At 44.7% G+C, this 20,641-nt stretch overlaps 1 protein-coding gene across 48 annotated transcripts in view; it reads right to left on the bottom strand.

Annotated features, from left to right (window-relative positions):
* The window catches only part of RIMS2 (regulating synaptic membrane exocytosis 2), a 995,106-nt gene that overhangs the window by 234,362 nt on the left and 740,103 nt on the right, over positions 1-20,641 (bottom strand). For 33 of the 48 annotated variants that reach the window (XM_063924252.1, XM_063924249.1, XM_063924250.1 and 30 more), the window contains 2 exons: positions 7,764-7,943; positions 5,192-5,301 (listed from right to left, as the gene is read on the bottom strand). In XM_063924252.1, coding sequence (XP_063780322.1) covers positions 5,192-5,301; positions 7,764-7,943 — 290 coding nt within the window. The remainder of the gene's footprint in view (positions 1-5,191; positions 5,302-7,763; positions 7,944-20,641) is intronic. The other 15 variants (XM_063924259.1, XM_063924274.1, XM_063924265.1 and 12 more) reach the window with 1 other exon arrangement.

Genomic DNA, 20,641 nt, shown 5'->3' with positions numbered 1-20,641 from the left:
TTATTAGGAAATAACGAGACAAGTCCTGTTGTTCTGGTAGTTTATATTATGTGACAATAATATAACTTGGTTTGCTGAGTTACTATTTTGCTCAACTGTCTGTTGCACACAGCCGCATCTGTTTGTACAGGAAAACATAAAAATATATTGCATGTCTAAATATCTCTTGCACATCTAGAAATGTCCGCTGTTAGATGTAAAGCAGGCTGGGTTTCCAGAGTCAATGTAGAGAAATGTCTATCTGAAACATTTATTACAATATCTAAAACAATACCACCATCTGTTAAGGAAACGCAGGTGTTTCAGAAGACGAGGGAAATTAATGAAGTGAAAATGGCACAGCAGGAAAATATTTATTAATTCAAACCACAGAATCTTCCGCGATGATCTTCACACTATAGATACAGTATCATCGTCCAAAGAATAAAATATGTTTTTTGTTTAAATGCTATTGATTTCTATGTAAACATTGCTATCAGCCAAACATAGCTGCTTTCCCCCTGAATAAGCTGGTTCTGCAATATAGAAAGGGCAATTCTAATTTTATAACCACCTTTACATGGCGGTGGAGGGTGAGTGAGAAGGAGGGCTAACCACAATCCGTGGCATGTGATTGGTCCTACCACTTACACCGGACGCAGTTTTCGTCCGAGTCCAAACTCCAGAGGGCCCTGGAAGAACAGCTGGCTCTATCTACTGGCGTTGTGTCACTGTAATATGGGTGGTCTTCAGTATGCCGGCGCCGGGATACCGACACACCAACTAATATTCTCCCACCTGGGGGTCCACGACCTCCCTGGAGGGAGAATAAATAGCGTGGCGCCACCGTGCCCGCAGCGTGGCAAGCGCAGCGAGCCCGCAAGGGGCTCCTTTGCGCTCGCCACGCTGTCGGTATGCCGGTGGTCGGGCTCCCGGCACCGGTATGCTGGTCGCCGGGAGCCCGGCCGCCGGCATACCATACTACACTCCTGTAATACTACTGTATATCCCAACGATGCTATATGGAATTATACACAGCTGGTAATATGAATGCATATACTGATAAAGGTGAGTATGAAATGGACCGAATGTTTTTGCCTCTTTAAAGATTTATTGAGACAACACTTAATTCACTTATTTTTCTAATAGAAAACAGTGTGATAAAATGATTGAAATATATTTTCCACAAGCAAACAAATCTGTCTCTGAAAGTTGTACTCCCTAGAGTCAGTCAACAGAGGATTATTTAAACAGAAACATATACAAGGACAGACAGGGTGCATACATTAACAAAGTTATAGAAATAAGATAGAGATAAATATAAGATTAAAAAAAGAAATACGATACATCTATATAAGATAGATGTAAGATATATTATAAGATAAATATTATATCACTGATAGATAGATGATAGATAGATAGATAGATAGATAGATAGATAGATAGATAGATAGATAGATAGATAGATAGATAGATAGATAGATGAGGTAGATGTGTATTATCTAGATATATTAAATAAATATGTATTATCTAGATAGATGGATGGATTGAAAGTAGCAGAAATCTTTCAAGGTGGCTTCACAATCTGTTCATCTCTCTTTACAGTTGTGTGAGGAGAAATGTTAGGCAGCAGCAGCTCCCTGCCTTTCACCCACTCTCACTGTGGGCGGGATGTATTAAGATACATCGCCGCCCCTCGCCGCTTATCGCAGTGATGTTGATCGCATATGTACTAACATATGCGGTCAATATCGCAATGCGGTGACGGAGGCTCCTCGCGATACCTGTGAGGTGGCCTGCGGGGGGTCTCCGTCACCTCTAAGGGGTCTCCACACTGCCCACACGCTGGTAAGCAGCAGCAGGCTGTCCCCGGCGCCTCCTCCTCCTCCTCCTAGCGTTGCTAGGGGGGAGGAGGAGACTACCTTCCGGTACCAGGGCTGCCGGGGGGGGGGGGGGAAGCGTCTGCGATGGGGGCGGCGATAGGAAGCCCATAGGCTTCTATAGGGTTTCGCCATCACCCTGGACGGCGATAAAACGGTGGTAGGGTCTTAGTACATTTGAAAATGCAGTAAAACACCTATTTTCGGGGGTTTTACCACATTTTTCCTTTAGTACATCCCGCCCTGTGTCACTAATCCATATCCCCCTGTTTGTTATACTGTACAGTGGGTACAAATACTGTTGTCTTTTGCTTCCTTTGAGTTTATAATTTCCGCTGCAGGGCTAGGGTAGCCGTGATATGTCATAATGGAAGTGAGGGTGGTGGTGAAAGACTATACCGCTGTATTATGAAATTGATTTCTCCAGCTCACAAGTACATTGGTTAGGACCACCATATGGTGGTAGATGAAAAGACAACTACAGCAAAGTTTTATTAAGCATACAATATATCTTGAAGAAGAAATATTGCTTTCCTGTCTTGAGCTATGTATGCTAACAGGAGTGGACACTATAACCAGTCTGCACTATGTGCTCCAGTCATATAACTCAGCTCCTTCACTATGTTCTGCTAGCTATGGGTCAAGCAAATTCTGTGCCCCAATTATAAGAAACTGGCACTGGGAAAACAGAGTCTCACAGGTAAAGGGACGTAAGTGGATTGCACACTCTATATTACGCCCCTTTATACCGTAGACTAAGGATGGTCCATCGGACCACTGCAATATGACTAGTCAGATAAATATATTGGCATCCTTACTGTCCAAATCACCGGAGAAAAATGTTCAGTATGTTTTTTTTTCTTTTGCCAAATCTGCCAGATTTCCAAATAAGTGCAGTCATGAAAGTACAAAAGAGCCTACATTATTTAATTCTGGCAGCAGCAAGCAATGTGTAAGATTTATTCTGAAGGCTGGAATCCATAAGAAAAGTAATCACACTGTAATCAAGATGGCACCCGCATTCCATGTAAGTCAGGAAATGTCTGGGTCACTGGTGCGGAACTGACTCTAAAACTACATAACGGCTACATCCAGAAATCCCAAATATTCTGTGTGTATACGTTTTTAGCTATTATATTGGCTAAAAATGTAAGTTAAAATCAATGGCAAATAGCTATGTAATATGTTTTCAGTCACTATTGTTGAAGAACAGAAAAAAGTCCAACACGTCTGCATGCACCAATTTACCAATTACATGTGACATGTTGGTGCATATACATTTATCAAGGGGACATATATCAGCAAAGTATGCTCCTGAGGATGTGGAAACCTAGGCCCCACATATGAGCTTATTGAAGTACACTGGCCAGTGTTCTACTTTTAGTTCTCAAACACTGATCACAGATTACTTTTGTGTCATCATGTGTTGAAATAAAAGTGCAATAATGGGAATTACAGGAAATATTATTCCTTACACAGCATGTTTCTTTAAGTTCCAGGGCTACCCTTTCAACTGCCTGTCAGATATACAGAGAAGGGGGACATTTTGTGGCATGGACCTTCCAATTCACCAGAAACAAAGGTCATCACTGAGGTACAACCTCACTAATTTAGCACTTTACAAATAGCAGCAAACATGGAAATACAGTATAACAAGATTGGGAGTTAATAAACAGACAGAGGTCACAAGCTTGCAATCTATAGGCTGTATTTTCATTAATATTCATGCAGGCCACAAAATGGCTGCCGTGTGTGTGTGTGTGTGTGTGTGTGTGTGTGTGTGTGTGTGTGTGTGTGTGTGTGTGTGTGTGTGTGTGTGCGCGCGTGTGTAGACAACAGGTGACCTGACAATAACGTAATTTCTCAGGTAAATACTAAATGAAGTCAAATAGAAGAACACAGATATGGAGTAGAGATACCCTCTCGCCTGAAATGAGGACATAATGGAGTCTATTAACACAATTTCAGGGTTCCGGATTCTGAATGACAATTTATTATAAGACCACAATAAAAAAAACTAAAAAAAAACTTGTTAGCAATAATATTTTAATGAGACGTAAGTATAATTTCTATACTGTTATTACCCTGACAGGCAACAGGAACACAGTTCCATACTGGCAAAAAGTTCCTCATAGTTATGATAAAATGCTCCTGTTGACCACAAACAAGGGGCAGCCATTTATTGTCTGAGCTAATATGCCTGAGGCACTAGCTTGCGGATTCCATGGATACCAGCACTAGGGCGTAAATTGTCCCAGTGACATGACTTATAGCTGCCTACCTAGTGTGCCTTAGTCCCAGGCCTTAAAGATGAATCCCTGGATATGTTTATCCCTCGAAGTATCCCCACTATCGGACACAGAATTCGTCTTATACTGGAAATTAAATAATCACAATAGGGGCCTGCTGTAATAAAGTCCAAATTGGCTGGAAGTGCGGGTTCCCAGCCGGACGGTTTTTTAAAGCGCCAATCATTTACAAGGCATGGTTTTACCTTGTACATAATTGCCGCTTTAAACCCCCCCCCCCCCCTCCCACAAAAATGTCAGAGTTCAGCTAGGAACCTGCACCTCCAGCCAACTGGGACTTCATTACTTCCGGACCCAGGTTTTTATTTTCTTGGCTTAATAAACTACTACTTATTAACCTGGAGCATTTAAGCCATAAGCAATGATATTAATATCATGTTAAACAACTATGTCGTCACGGAAAACAATAGCGCATTGCAGTTCATACAGATGGGACTGAAGACGATGAGCCCTTATGCACTGGTTCAGCAGTAAAATTCTCGCTGGACAGTATTTTATAATGTTGTGAACTATGTAACTGGTTCCTAGTGAACTGCAGCCAGAAGGCAGTCTCGTGGCTTTCTTAGGTGTTTATAGGCAAAAGAGGTTCTCTTTATGTTTTTTAAAACTTGATTCACAATTGTCACCCCTTACCTTTTGCCGAATTAGATCACACTGCAATTTTATAGGTGTCCAAATAAAATACTTATCAGCAGTTCCAACACTGTTATCACCTAATTACTCAATACATGATAGGATTTCAAAGCAGTGAACTTAAGAAGTACCACAACATCCATATTCCAATTTCAGAGGAACTAGTAACATACTTGATTGCGGAAAAGTCAGCCATTTTGATGCAATGGATGGATGCGATGCCTCAGTTAGAATTGCATGTACAGATCACACTGTGTGACCTTGCAAACATATTCAAAGCTTTAGCACACAGGTTTCTATTGGTTAATGCCATCCGTATCTGTAATAAATGATGTCACCTGTAACCAGTAGAGTTAAGTAAGTTTTCTCCTTAGTAAAAATTAGACTTACTTCGTTCCAGCGACCCCTTGGGTGGGAGTTGGGGCAGCTGACGGCCTCTACGTCCTGCTAACGGGGTGCCTGAGGGGCTGGTTTGAACAGAGCCGGTGTGAGGATGAGCCCTAAAAGACATATGTTTAAATAAAATGCAAACAGTTAAAATATATACTACACACTTTTACAGCAGCTACTGTATGTTTAAACTGATTTCCAGTCTAAGGAAAGGGATTTGGATTTAGCTGGGTTTAAATTAAGTCATCTAAAAGACTCACACAAATCTGCATGCCGAAACTATTTCAATCTCTACATTGGTTGCTATCTGAAATCTTGCGGTGACATTAACACAACTAAAAGCTTTGCAAGTGGCACAGCAAACACAGAAGAGAAAGAAGCCAATATTCACATGTCAGCTTTCCACTGAATTGATACACTGAGACAATATAATCAGACAGGTTAATACTTAATTACAGTAAAGAAACTGTTATGGCACATGATGAATAAAAAATTAATAAAAGTTAATTAAGATGGTGAAAAAAAGTGGTGAGACAGAGTAACCATTATAAATCACATCAAGCATAGATTTAACAGATGACTGCCTCCTACTGGAAGGTGCATGCATACACCATAGGGCAATGAGTGGACTTCTTGCTACAGAAGATACACATGTATAAACTGCTGTGATTGATAAAGTACTAAAACTACAAATGGTGGTGTTTGGATTATGTTAAAAAGTTTTCAAATTGTCAAATGTACCAATTGGAGAACGGCAACATATTGAAGCCACCACAATCTCTTTTTAGGTTATTACCCATCCCTAAATTTATACCAAAACTTGCAAATCATTATTATTTTTATTTTAATGCTTTATGGATGAAATGCAGCACTTGTATTTACTTTCTGCAGCAAGATGAGTTGAAAATGGTAATGAATGTAGATGTTTCGAGAACAGAGTGAGAAATGGGTCATCAGGGAATGCCTGCTTGCAAATCACCTGATTAAACCAGCTGTATTTATAGCTGCAGAAAGTAGATACAGAATTCATTAACAACAATCTCAAGTTCTATATTTCAACCATAAGGCAACAGAAAAATAAATTCTATAATGATGATATTCAAATCATCTACTCAAAGGGAGATTAGGAAATAAAATAAAAAATGGGTGATGCCTACTATTAAATAAGCTTTTACCCTACACTACATGTTTAATACAGGTAATATGGTCTGCACTCTTTAAGCGGACTCAGTTGATTTGAGCAGACAAACCCTACGACTAGTAATTCCTCTATGGAAATGTTTATTGGTCACGATCTAAATCCCTGATAGCAATATCGTGTTCTCTAAAGTTTTTGACTAAAAATTAATTTTATTAATTGCAACGTTTATAAGAATACATAATTTTATCTTTTAGGCTTCCTTCTGTGCTTTTCAACCAAGTCTTTATATCCTGATCTAACAAAAACATGCTTGTGATGCACAGATGAAAATTTAGGTGATAAAGCAGTGCATTTAGTAAGAGCTGCAGTAGACAATGTGGAAGCCTGTATGTTGAAGTCAACTGAAGATGGTTTGTGTTTCTACAAACTCTACCCCTATACCATTCACGGGAATTCAACATATGGCCCTCCAGCTGCTGTGGAACTACACATCCCAGCATGCCCTGCCAGAGCTTTAGCATGCCTTACTAGAAAAACTGTGGCAGGGCATGCTAGGATGTGTAGTTCCAAAGCAGCTTTAGGGCCGTATACATTGCATACCCCTGTAATAATGCTTCGCTTACAAGACTTTGCGGCTACACTTTGAAACACTGAACAATTACTATTTCAGTCACCAAGAAACATTTTCTTGTTAGACTCTAATCTAGATGAAATTGTGTCATGCAAGGCATTTTACCAACAAGATGTTTTGAAAGATACAATGAAAAATAAGTTTATATTTATTCACATAAAAGCCTTTTTTTTTTTTTTTTTTTAACCATAAAAAAATCTCTAGTGATTTATAATAGGTTAATAAGTGCTGAAAATTATATCTTCCGTGAGGAAAAAGAAAACATGTCGTACAGGCCAGATCAACAAAACGAGAAATGGTTAGGTCTTGTCCGTCAGGCTGTACCAATGCTTTCTTTGTACAAGATACGGCTTTCTGGACTTATTAACGGCTACACTTAAGAGAGAAAACCTCCACTTTGAAGAAAACAATTATATGGTGACATGAAGTAATTTGTTAAGCAATGTCTGATGAGGACAAACAAAGTATTCATTCTGCAAGAGAAGACATGATTGGTATGGGGTGTGCTCTATGAATTAAGAAACCAGGATTCCTGAACAATGGAATAAAAATCACGAAACAAATGCGGTTTAATACGGTTAGTAAACAACGTACAATGGCACCCACACTATTATATCCAGCAAAGAATATAAGTAGTGTGTTAACGGTCGGAAACGTTAGTATCTACAGTTAAAAAACGTGATCAGCCAAGAATGACAGAGACTGGAGAGCTACTGGGAAAATAAAATGGTGATTCTGTGGGGGGAGGGGGGGGGGGGGGGGTAAGAGAAGAATTAGGCTCAGCCATTGTTGGTTTTCACCTCGATAAGGCAGGTGAAGGAGGGGCAGATCTTCCCGTCATTAATGAAGGCATCGACCTCATGAGGTTTGAGTCAGGGCGCTCAGTGGATCTGGAGCGGCAGTTGGTCCGCTCAAGTACAGGCCGTTGTTCTGTGGACCTGGATCTCTGATATGGGTGTCTATCTGCCGCTTCACAATTCCTGTAATGTTAGTCAAAAAGCCGCTCAGTTGATCTTCTGTTTAGATTTTTTTTTTTCACTTGACCCAACACTATAAGTTTGCACTCAATAAAAAATTAAATTAAATTAAATTAAAAAAAACAAACAAAAATAGAACAGTCGTGATTTTTTTTTTTAACATGTTTAGTTATACTGTGTAGAAAATAGCAAGTACAGAAAATAGACCATTATGTTAATTTACTAAAGATAATGTTACTTCCCTATACTGTTGTTAAACCTGAACACATGTACAAAAATGTAAAAAAATTAAAGAGGCTATATCAATTATAAAGAAAAATAATGACATACACTGGAGATATATGAAATCGTATTACAAAGTCTTGTTACTGTACATTTAGCATAGTGATTTGCAATTGACTAACTGGACTCCCTCTACAGGTCATGAAGGGTATCACAATCCAAAAAATGGGCAACTGCAAAAGGTAAGTAATGCTTTTCCTGTCGATATGGGTATATAGACATGTACACTACCAGTACTTACATAACATTTCATTTATTTATTATTTAAATGCAAGACCACAATATGCTACAAACATGAAGGATTTATGGGTTGACAACTGGACACTGAACTTTAAAAGCAACAGCCTTATTAAACAAAAGGCTGCAGGTGAACTGCACTGGGGCCGCTGTCGGACTGGGTGAAGGGCCCACTGGGGGAATACAGTTATAGGGGCCCACGTTTAGGGGTGTGGCCAGCCATCACAGAGGTTTGGATAACCATTAATTAGTGCATGGTCTGGGTCCCTTGATAAATATAGTAAATACGGGATGCGGTTAAGGTGCCGGCTGTCCGGATCCCAGCAGTTGGAATACCGTTTCCAGAATCCTGACACCTATCACAATGCAAACAAAAGAATCCCGTCAGGGTCAGGAGACCGACGCCAGCATCCCGACAGCCGGCATTCCAAATGTAAGTAGAGCACGCGGGTTAGGGCTAGGGCCATGGGGATTAGGGGGGTATTTAGGTTTATGCGCCATACAGGGGGTTAGGTTAAGGCTGCGGGAGAGGGTGGGGTTAGGGATAGGCTGTGGGGAGGGGGGTTTAGTGTTACATAGAAACATAGAATTTGACGGCAGATAAGAACCACTTGGCCCATCTAGTCTGCCCCTTTAGTGTTAAGCACCACTGGGGGGGAGGTTAGGTTTAGGCACTATGGGTGGAGGTTTAGGCTGTAGGGAAGGGGAGGGGGTAGGTTTAGGCACTACCTGGGGAGGTTAGGGATAGGCTGTGGGAAGGGAAGGTTAGGCGGTAGGGGAAAAATACCTCACCCCTGTCTTATTTCACACATCGGGATGCCGGCTTCAGTATTTAGACCGCCGGTATCTTGTCCTACTGAACCCGTAAATACTACTAGTCCATGCATGATAATTTACCAGAGTAATAACAACAATGCACCGTAGGAAAAACACCATAATCCTGTGAGTCCGGTAAGATAGGTATAATGTATAAATAAAAAAACTGATCTCGAGGAGGAGGTGGGCCTCCAGGCAGTGGGTCCTACCGGAGGGGGGGTTCCCATGTACCCCTGTGGGCCAGCCTATCCCTGGCTGGGTTCCCTGGGGACTAAGGGGTCCACCGCTGCCCAGATCAACACTGAGTTTTGCCCTCGGCCGCCGGCCAATAATTTTGAGCAATGCTGGACAACTGGCCCAGCCAGTGGAGGTTGTGCCCCACTGCCTGAGGGACCTGCCCATTACCTTAGGGACTGACGTGTGTGTGTGTAGCTGCATCAGTCTGCCATCTGAGCAGCGGGGTTGTGCCGCCTATTAGCACAGGAGGTGACAGGGGTGCAGCATGTGTGTCACAGCCAGCGACTGCGTCTTTTTACGCAGTGGTTTTGGCACCAGCGTCTTACTTGCCACAGTGGTCTTATGGTGGGAACCATAGAGAAACTGAGGCACAAGCAGATCTGCGAAACCGTCAGTGAGCGTCTCAGTACAAATCTCCCCTACATGTTCTTCTCGTCCTGTTTGTTTGTCAGCTTCTATATAGCCATATATGTCTCTGTCCCCCCCCTTCCCATAGGTATCTAGCCACACCCCTGCCCATAGGTGACTGCCCATCCCCTTCTCATAGGTATCTGCTCATCAAGCTTTCCATAGGTGTCTGCCCACCCCCCTTCTCATACGAATTTTTGCTCCCCCATGTCTGACTTCCCCCAACCATATGTGACTATGTCCACCCCTGCCCATGTGTGAGTTTGCACCTCGATATCCATATATGCTCAGCTATTGTGACTTACCTTATTTGTGTATTAAAATATTGCACAGACAAAAGGTCCTTGAAATATGCACATAATAAAAGCTGCAAGTACTGTCAGAGGACTAAAGATATTGCATAGTGTTTCCTAATTGTGTGTCCTATGTCAGCAGCTCTGTGCACTTTGGGGGTCATTCCGAGTTGTTCGCTCGCTATCTGATTTTAGCAGCATTGCACACGCTAGGCCGCCGCCCTCTGGGAGTGTATCTTAGCATAGCAGACTTGCGAACGAAAGATTAGCAGAATTGCGAATAGAAATTTCTTAGCAGTTTCTGAGTAGCTCGAGACTTACTCACACATAGCGATCAGCTCAGCCCGTTTCGTTCCTGGTTTGACGTCACAAACACGCCCTGCGTTCACCCAGCCGCTCCCCTGTTTCTCCAGACACTCCCGCGTTTTTCCCTGACACGCCTGCGTTTTTTAGCCAATGCCGGGAAAACGCTGAGTTACCACCCAGAAACGCCCCTTTCCTGTCAATCATTTACCGAACACCAGTGCGACTGAAAAGCGCCGCAGATGCTACAGCAAAACAGCTAAGTTTATAGTAAAATAACTAAGCGTATGCGCTCTGCGTACCATGCACAGTTAGCGACTAATCGCAGTATAACGAAAATCGGCAACGAGCGAACAACTCGGAATGACCCCCTTTGTGTTTTGCACTCAAAGTATATTTCGTGTCGCTTGTGGAGGCAGCCGGGCTGTGGGACTATGTGGAAACCAGGGCCGTAACTAAGTGTGTGCCGATGGTGCCTTGCCCACAGCGCAAATGCACTGAAGGCATACCATCGGCAGCACACCCATCTCCCGCATACGGCCGCTACCTCCAGTCAGTCCCCACCAGTCTCCCGCCGCAGCCTGTCTCCCACCACCGCCTGACTCCCGTGCCGCCTCTGCACGGGACTTGGAAGCGCTGCCTTCTACTCTGCCTGGCCGCTATCTCAGGCAGTCCCTCCGAGTTCCACCAGCGCCGCCTGTACCCCGCCGCCGCTGCCCTGCAAGTGACTCGGGAGCGCTGCCACAGCCGCCAGCTCCTGGGTCTCTGCCTCCTCTGCCTGTCATTGACAGCCCTGGATGCCACATCAGACGTCTCACGGTAGCTTACTAGTCTCTGCCCTGCGCCCTGAGGAGCTGCTAGCTGGGGGAGGACTCGGGTGGAAGAAGAGGAGATGCTTGCCAGCTGGTCATAGGTAAATATAAAACTTTCTTTCTCTCTCTCTATATCTCTCTGCTCTCTTTCCGTGTAAAAAGGGGGACTCTGCCTGCCTAATGTGTAAAAAGGGGGACTCTGCTGTTGTAATCTGTAAAAAAGGAGGACTCTGCCTGCCTAATGTGTAAAAAGGGGGACTCTACTGTTGTAATCTGTAAAAAAGGGGGACTCTGTCTGCCTAATGTGTACAAAAAGGGAACTCTGCTTGCTTAATGTGTAAAAAGGGGGGCTCTGCTGCCATAATTTGTAAAAGGGAGCTCTGTGGCCACGCTCCTTCCCCCCATTAAGCCATGCCTCTATATTTTTTGTGTGTGCCTACAGCGTGCACTTGCCCTGTTTTGTATATGGGGGGGGGGGCGGGGGGTCACACACGGCGATGCTGTTTCTGGCACACAGCACTAAAATGTCTAGTTACGGCACTGGTGGAAACCATCACTGACTCCTGCCCAGGACTGGTTCCTAGTTACGGCACTGGTGGAAACCATCACTGACTCCTGCCCAGGACTGGTTCCTAGTTACGGCACTGGTGGAAACCATCACTGACTCCTGCCCAGGACTGGTTCCTAGTTACGGCACTGGTGGAAACCATCACTGACTCCTGCCCAGGACTGGTTCCTAGTTACGGCACTGGTGGAAACCATCACTGACTCCTGCCCAGGACTGGTTCCTAGTTACGGCACTGGTGGAAACCATCACTGACTCCTGCCCAGGACTGGTTCCTAGTTACGGCACTGGTGGAAACCATCACTGACTCCTGCCCAGGACTGGTTCCTAGTTACGGCACTGGTGGAAACCATCACTGACTCCTGCCCAGGACTGGTTCCTAGTTACGGCACTGGTGGAAACCATCACTGACTCCTGCCCAGGACTGGTTCCTAGTTACGGCACTGGTGGAAACCATCACTGACTCCTGCCCAGGACTGGTTCCTAGTTACGGCACTGGTGGAAACCATCACTGACTCCTGCCCAGGACTGGTTCCTAATTACGGCACTGGTGGAAACCATCACTGACTCCTGCCCAGGACTGGTTCCTAGTTACGGCACTGGTGGAAACCATCACTGACTCCTGCCCAGGACTGGTTCCTAATTACGGCACTGGTGGAAACCATCACTGACTCCTGCCCAGGACTGGTTCTGGTGGACTGGTACACTGCATTTCACTTAATGCTGATCCAGCTCACAGGCTGCCTCAGCTGTGCGTGGATAAAAGGTCCACCTAAATGTAAGGACCATCAATGTTCAGCACTACAACACTGACTCACATTCACTCGTCCGGGTGGTTACAAATCTCCTTTACCTGAGGGAATGACTTCACTAAGTGAATGGATATTTTATTGATATGGGTGTAGACACTGTTTAAGTGTTACAAATAACACTGACATTTATTCGGACAGTATCTGACATGTTAGAAAGCACAAATAAACAGAGATAATAATAATAATAATAATAAAGAGTATTAGGGGAATTCAATTCCAGCGAAGGATGCGGATTACGATTGCTGCAGCATTTAAATGCCAGCAACGGCACCCCTTCCTGCACCCTTCGCCTGCCCGGCTTAATGCCCAATTCACAAATGCCACACTGACTCGGCTGGGTGAAGGCAATTGCCAACAATTGAATTCCCCCCTATGCATCAAATCAACATAGTTAATAATGCTGAAAAAGCCCTTTAAGCCACCCCGCGACCACACACAAATTTACATCATAGTTAGAGTGTAATCAGTAGCGGATCTTGCCACGGGCAAGCAGGACTTTTGCCCGGGGCGCCGCCTTCCGGAGGGCGCAGGGCGCCGTCCGGAGGGCGCCGCACCAGGGCAAGATCCGCTGCTGCTGTGTGCCCCCCGCTGCCCGCCTGCTGCCGCGGGAAACTAGACGCGTACGCGTCTAGTTTCCCTTCGTGGAGAGGTCCTTTACTGTGCGGTGCGCGATGACGTCATCGCGCGCCGCACATCATTTCAGTCTGTACAGGGGGCGTAAATGACCACGCCCCCTGTACGAAGCCACGCCCCCTATTGTCGCCCGGGGCGCTCAGCGCGCCAGAACCGGCCCTGAGTGTAATCTGCAAACTATCCTCACATTGTGATATTGTTACATAAGTAGGGCAATACGGATAGTGTAATAGTTAGCATTACTGTCTCACAGCACTGAGGTCATGGGTTCAATTCCCACCATGGCCCTGTGTGGAGTTTGTATATTCTCCCCATACTGGCATGGGTTTCCTCCGGGTACTCTGGTTTCCTCCCACAATCCAAAAATATACTGGTAGGTTAATTGCTCCCAACAAAATTAACCCTAGCGAGAATGTGTAAGTGTGTACATGTGGTAGGGAATATAGATTGTAAGCTCCACTGGAACAGGAACTGATGTGAATGGGCAAATATTCTCTGTAAAAGCGCTACGGAATATGTGTGCGCTATATAAATAACTGGTAATAAATAATAATAAATAACTGGCAATAATAAGTACACAGCTGTATTTTCAGATGCATTAAAGCAAACCACGAATAACTGACTAAAATGTTAATGATATATGTAAGTGTAAACCACTTATGACTCATATTTCTTTAACTTGCAGTGAACATTTAATACCACTTATTACACCAATCAATACACGATCTCTGCAATGTGAAAGCATACAACAATCCTCCAGAAGATATAACTACAGTATATGGAATTTTCTGCATAGCTGACTATTCCAAGGTAGGTGCAGGGGATGCAGTCGCTTTACCTCCAATCATAATCCCGACGGACTATATACCGACACCCATTGACCGATGGTCGAAATCCCGACAAGGTCTAAATACCGACACGGACTAAATACCGACATGTAAAATACCGACAAGGTCTAAATACCGACATGTAAAATGCCGACAGGTCGAAATACCGACACAAGTTTTTCATGATTTTTTTTATTAAAACCGACTTGTTCATACTTTACCGTCCCAGTGGACCTGGAGGGGGAATATAATAGTGTGCCGAGCGCAGCGAGGCACCGTGCCCGAAGCATGGCGAGCGCAGCGAGCCATGCGAGGGGACGCGGTACACTTTATATGGTGTCCATGTTGATTTATGTCGACATACACACAAAAAAACGTCAAAAAATGCATGTCGGTATTTCGACCTGTCGGCATTTTACATGTCGGTATTTAGACCTTGTCTGTATTTTACATGTCGGTATTTAGTCCGTGTCGGTATTTAGACCTTGTCGGGATTTCGACCATCGGTCAATGGGTGTCGGTATATAGACCGTCGGGATTATGATTGGCGGGATATCATACCGATCCCAGGTGCAGCTAGAGATTTGCACCAATTTGGGTTTTGGTAATAAAACCAGGATGTGACGCAGTGTGGAATGTAAGTGGCAGCAGATTAGGGTCTGTAGGGGGCCCAACTAACTTGCAGCTATTGGGGGTGCGAGGGGGGGGGGGTTGGGCACATCCAAAAAATGGACCACTTCTATGTTCTCCTTACCGTCGGCCACGCTCCTCTGTCTCCAGACTGCACAGGTCTTGAAGACTCCTGTGGTCTCACTGATGACTGGCACGGGCATGTCATATAACATCATTATGTCAGCGCCGCTGCCGGGAGGCAGCCTGGGAACAGGTAGCAACAGGGACTAGACTTATGATCAGGCAGCACTGGAGACAAGGACCACGAGTCGTGGTCCTTGTCTCCAGTGCTGCCTGATCATAAGTCTAGTCCCTGTTGCTACCTGTTCCCAGGCTGCCTCCCGGCAGCGGCGCTGACATAATGATGTTATATGACATGCCCGTGCCAGTCATCAGTGAGACCACAGGAGTCTTCAAGACCTGTGCAGTCTGGAGACAGAGGAGCGTGGCCGACGGTAAGGAGAACATAGAAGTGGTCCATTTTTTGGATGTGCCCAACCCCCCCCCCCTCGCACCCCCAATAGCTGCAAGTTCGACCTGGTACCTTAAGGGTCACCTTTGTGACAATGGTTGCGCCTGTGTGGACCCCCCTAGACGACCGCCCCGCTGTAATCCAGCCCTGAATTTAAGTCAGCCATAAATGCTCCCACATTGCATGCATGGAAGTAAATGCATACTTCTTCCTGTATGTACAGTTATAAGGAGCTTTGCCAGTGTGGCAATCTGTCCGCACGCTTGGTTTGTTGCGCACTTGTCCCAGTCATATTCCTGGTGCATAAGATGCATCTGAAAACATAATTATTTCTGCTGCTGCCAAGGGGGTGGGAGCGGCAGTAAATAATTACTACCTGCACTGGCTGTCCCCCCCCCCCCAACCCCGTTACCCGAGTATACTTACCTTGTTCTGGGAAGTGGGTCCCTCCTCCTCCGAGTCCTGCGCCATCTACCCATTGACATCTCCAGGAAGATGGTGCCGCACATTGAAAGTAAAGGTTCTGCCACTATGCCAGCATCTTTGCTCTCTAGTGCCATCTTCCCAAATATCACTGGACATATGTCGCTGGCCGAGGAGGAGGGACCCGCTTATCAGAGCAAGCATTGTAAGATGCGGTGTGTTCAAGGAAACCATCTCCCCATGGGTTGGATTAAGAGAGGAGGGGACACGTGTGCAGGCTCCGTGTAGGTACCTTCCTCTTTGGCAGCGTCCGGAGTCTGGCACAAGGACTCTGGGAACATGGCACATGGCGCCTGCTCCATATCTACTGCGCAAATCGCTGGAAAAATGGGCGCCGCACCTTTGTCCCAGTGATTTATGTCTGTAGCACCGGCTGCCGCAGGACTCCGGAAGGAGAAATATAAGTCTATGGGTGCAGGGTGTGCATAGACCGAGGCCTGTGTGCACCCCACACCCTGCACCTATTATAGATACACCAGTGCATCTCTCTGCTAATCAATGCAATTAAGGATGTTGCAAAGGCTCTAGGGAAACTAATTAGAGACACAAAAGGTGCGGCAGGGTCCGGGGAGCTCGGGTTTCATCCGTGGATGGACGCCGGTGGAGAGGGAGACCCATGTCATGGACGCGCAGTAGCGACTGTGGCAGGATGGACCTGCTGTGAGAGCCTCGGCAGGTCTTAGTGCCCTCCAGCTCTGTACTGTGACGAAGGCAGAACACTGCTCTCCGAACAGCAGTGACTGGCGCCTCTCAAATGATTGGAGGGGACGAGGCCCCCATGGCACCCCCACCCCTATGTATATAGGATATGTGTAACAGGGAGGCCCCCTGAGAATCCCGTAAGTCGGCATGCTGACTAGCAGGGACTATTCCCACAACCCCCAAAGAGTGGGAATAGAACCTGTGGCAACCGCAAGTCTCCACCGAGCCCGCAGCGTTGGGGGCTTGTTGCGCTTGCCCCCCCCCGACGGAGTTATGCTGACCAGTCACGCATAACCAACCCGTGTAACAGGCTGTTCATAAAAACACCTAAATTGGAATTGTTCTTTAAAGTGAACCTGTTCTAAACAATAATAGTACAGCCTGAGTAAGATTCTAGTTGCATTGTACATTTATTCACAAGCACCACTGTAAAAAAAAATAACAAAATAAAAAAAAGAGGCAAAAACTATGTCCTTTCCTTTACTCATAACTGCCGTGTGCCATTCCACCCGAATGTTCCGATTCAGATGGGACTGGATAGCAGAGCATTGGTTAACAGGTGCTGTGCACACCTGCCACCGGTGGTTGGCAGCAGTGGATGGGTGTTTGGAACCCAGAAGAATCAGCGTAGCACTTTGAAAATGCCAGACAAAACCCCATTGCGATGTGTCCATGCCTCTTTCATGAAGCAGTCACAACTTTGTCCCGATTCCATAAGCTGCAAAGATAGGAGGTGTAATAGTTCCTGTAACCCTGACCTGTCAGACCCAATGTACTGGTAGCTGGCGGTGCGATGATGTCATAGGACTACAATGAGCACGCTCCTGCCAGGACATGGGCTGCTCACACTCTCATTACTACTCATGGATATTCATGATTGACCAAAATCTAAACGAGCTTCACGTTGGAATGTAAAAAGGTGACTATAGAAGACACTACACAGCACACAGTAAGTGTAACATGCTTAGTTACGTTCTGTCCGTTGAGATATCTGTTTAATGTGGAGTCAGGTATAAGTGTTGAGTACGCTTTAAACTGTGTTACAAAGAAGACACAGACGAATACTCATCTTACTGGAGACAAATGACTGTAACTCAGATACAGCTACGAACATCACACAGCACTAAAATGTACCCACAATCTACACTGCGGGTGCCGACACCGACAATGGGAGCCAATGGAGTGCATACCGGCTTACTCTCCCCGAATTTCAAAGAGGCTCCCAAATTTGGGTCAGTTCCCCCAGCTCCAGGGAGAGTAGACAGCCCTACATCATCTCGCCCTCTTCTCTAGTGAAGCGGGCAGGGTAGGAAGTGATGACGCCATTCTCTGTAAAATGCATCATTCTGAAGCCGCCCTGCAACCTAAATCAGTGAATCACAGCATCACGTCATGGGGGCGGGGCCGTGATGACACAGTTCCAGGTGTCACAGCATTGCCCTTGCCACCTGGGCTCCCCGGAACTTCGGCGCACATATGGGAAAAGAAGGTAAGTATGTGGAGTAGTGTACAGGGGAAGACACATCACTTTCATCTTTACACATTTATTTTTTCAGAATCCTAAACCTGTTGTGGATAAATAGATGTATATGGTAAATACTGTATTTCTACAAGCATGAAACATTTCAGATTAATGGGCTGCGGCCCCAGTCATTCTCATGGAGTAAAATGATGAAAAAGAATAACGTTACAGAATTGAACATCGTCCCGTCTTCTCTACACATAACAGAATGAAGAGTCACACTTACCATACAGTATAGAATCAAACTAAAGTAAACAACACACAATACATGCGGGGAGAAAACTAAGGAACAACCAGTTGGTGCAGAGGTGAAAGGTAATGTTACCCACCACAGCAACCAATAGGATTCTATTTTGCTACTGTGTGCAGTTTTGAAAATGAATGCTAAAACATCCGATTGGCTGGTAGAGATATCACCACTTTTTACCTTTTCACCTCATCACATAAATGTCTCCCACTGTTAATGGGGTAGAGTTAGAGCTACTGCTGCCACACTACGCTGTACTTACCCTGGGGACTCAGCGGAACCATTCACTACATGATCTGCCCATGCACTTGCACCATTGTACAACCTTAACAAACGCAGTCAAAATGAAAAACAATAAGTGTTATCAGATGAAACAATGAGATGAGTGGACTACACACAAATACTGTATACATGAGGATGATGCAACATAAACATTCCAAGCAGGGTGGTAGGTAGAAATCATTGAGCCATACAGTTAATTAACCGTACCTGCGAGTGGCAATTATTAGGTATGTTTTGTATGATCCTGATATGCTGATATCATTTAGATGAAACACAGCACGCTCACACACACACAAGCACAAAATGTACACTTTTGGCTATAAGCCGCCCACACTCCCTCGCCATTACCCCGCCCCCCTCTCCCAACCCGTCCGATTTCAGTTTATGGCCCTCATTCCGAGTTGTTCGCTCGTTCTTTTTCATCGCATCGCAGTGATTTTCCGCAAACTGCGCATGCGCAATGTTCGCACTGCGGCTGCGCTAACTAAATTTGCTATTAAGTTAGGTATTTTACTCACGGCATTACAAGGTTTTTTCTTCGTTCTGGTGATCGGAGTGTGATTGACAGGAAGTGGGTGTTTCTGGGCGGAAACTGGCCGTTTTATGGGTGTGTGTGAAAAAACGCTGCCGTTTCTGGGAAAAACGCGGGAGTGGCTGGAGAAACGGGGGAGTGTCTGGGCGAACGCTGGGTGTGTTTGTGACGTCAAACCAGGAACGAAACTGACTGAACTGATCACAGTGGCAGAGTAAGTGTCGAGCTACTCAGAAACTGCTTAGAAATTTCTATTCGCAATTTTGAGAATCTTTCGTTCGCAATTTTACTATGCTAAGATTCACTCCCAGTAGGCGGCGGCTTAGCGTGTGCAATGCTGCTAAAAGCAGCTTGCGAGCGAACAACTCGGAATGAGGGCCTATATGCAATTCCTATCCTGATTGGAATTTCTTGTATGTAAAACACTTGACAAGCCGTGTCTTTATTATTTTTTTTACTTATTACATTTTTTTTATAAACTATATATTGCTCCAGACATTTTATAAAAAGAGGGAAAGGAGTTTTTTTTAATGCACTGGAAGCAAGAGCATGGTTTGTGATAAGCCAGTGTACTAGTTAGACCTACAGTATATTTACCAAAGGGAATGTCTTCTGAATGATGTGGTTACACTGCACGCGGCTATACTTCAGCTATTTATGCCACACACACACAAAAATGCAGTTTCTCCTTTGCAACTTTTTTATTTTTGAAATAAAGTTGCAATACAGGTTATACAGGTTGAGTATCCCTTATCCAAAATGCTTGGGACCAGAGGTATTTTGGATATGGGATTTTTCCGTATTTTGGAATAATTGCATACCACAATGAGATATCATGGTGATGGGACCTAAAGCTAAGCACAGGATGCATTTATGTTACATATACACCTTATACACACAGCAGGAAGGTCATTCAATACAATATTTTTAATAACTTTGTGTATTAAACAAAGTTTGTGTACATTGAGCCATCAAAAAACAAAGGTTTCACTATCTCACTCTCAGTCAAAAAAGTCCGTATTTCGGAATATTCCGTATTTCGGAATATTTGGATATGGGATACTCAACCTGTATAATACATCAGCTTTCCAAAGTCTCAAGTATAATAATTCATATTTCAGTGTAGTTTTATTTTACTATTTCTGATGATTACTAATAATAGTATCTCAATATATATTTTTCTTGTTGGATATGGTACCTTTCCTGCCATTTAAAATCATTAAGTAAAAGTGCAGTTGTATAACTATAGGATTTCAGAAATACACAATTTTGTGAAAGGTCTGTAACAAGTGCATATAACATTGGCCATGGACATTGTGGTACATACAAGCTCAGGAGCACAAGTCCTGCATTTCCAGAAACGGGGGCCTTCCCCGTTTTCTGGGAGGGGAGAACCACCGCACAGACTTCCTAGCTTTGCAGCTCCCGCTTCCGTCGGTCAGCTGAGTAAGCCCTCTAATATAGCGCATGCATGAATGGGCATACAGGTAAAGCTGGGTACACCCTAGACCAGTGATGGGGAACCTCTGGCACTCCAGCTGTTGTTGAACTACACATCCAAGCA

The sequence above is a fragment of the Pseudophryne corroboree genome, chromosome 5 (genome assembly GCF_028390025.1).
Source record: "Pseudophryne corroboree isolate aPseCor3 chromosome 5, aPseCor3.hap2, whole genome shotgun sequence".
In the NCBI taxonomy this organism is placed as follows: domain Eukaryota; kingdom Metazoa; phylum Chordata; class Amphibia; order Anura; family Myobatrachidae; genus Pseudophryne; species Pseudophryne corroboree.
The sequence above is the reverse complement of the archived record's forward strand: the minus strand, read 5'-3'. Positions and strand labels throughout refer to the sequence as shown.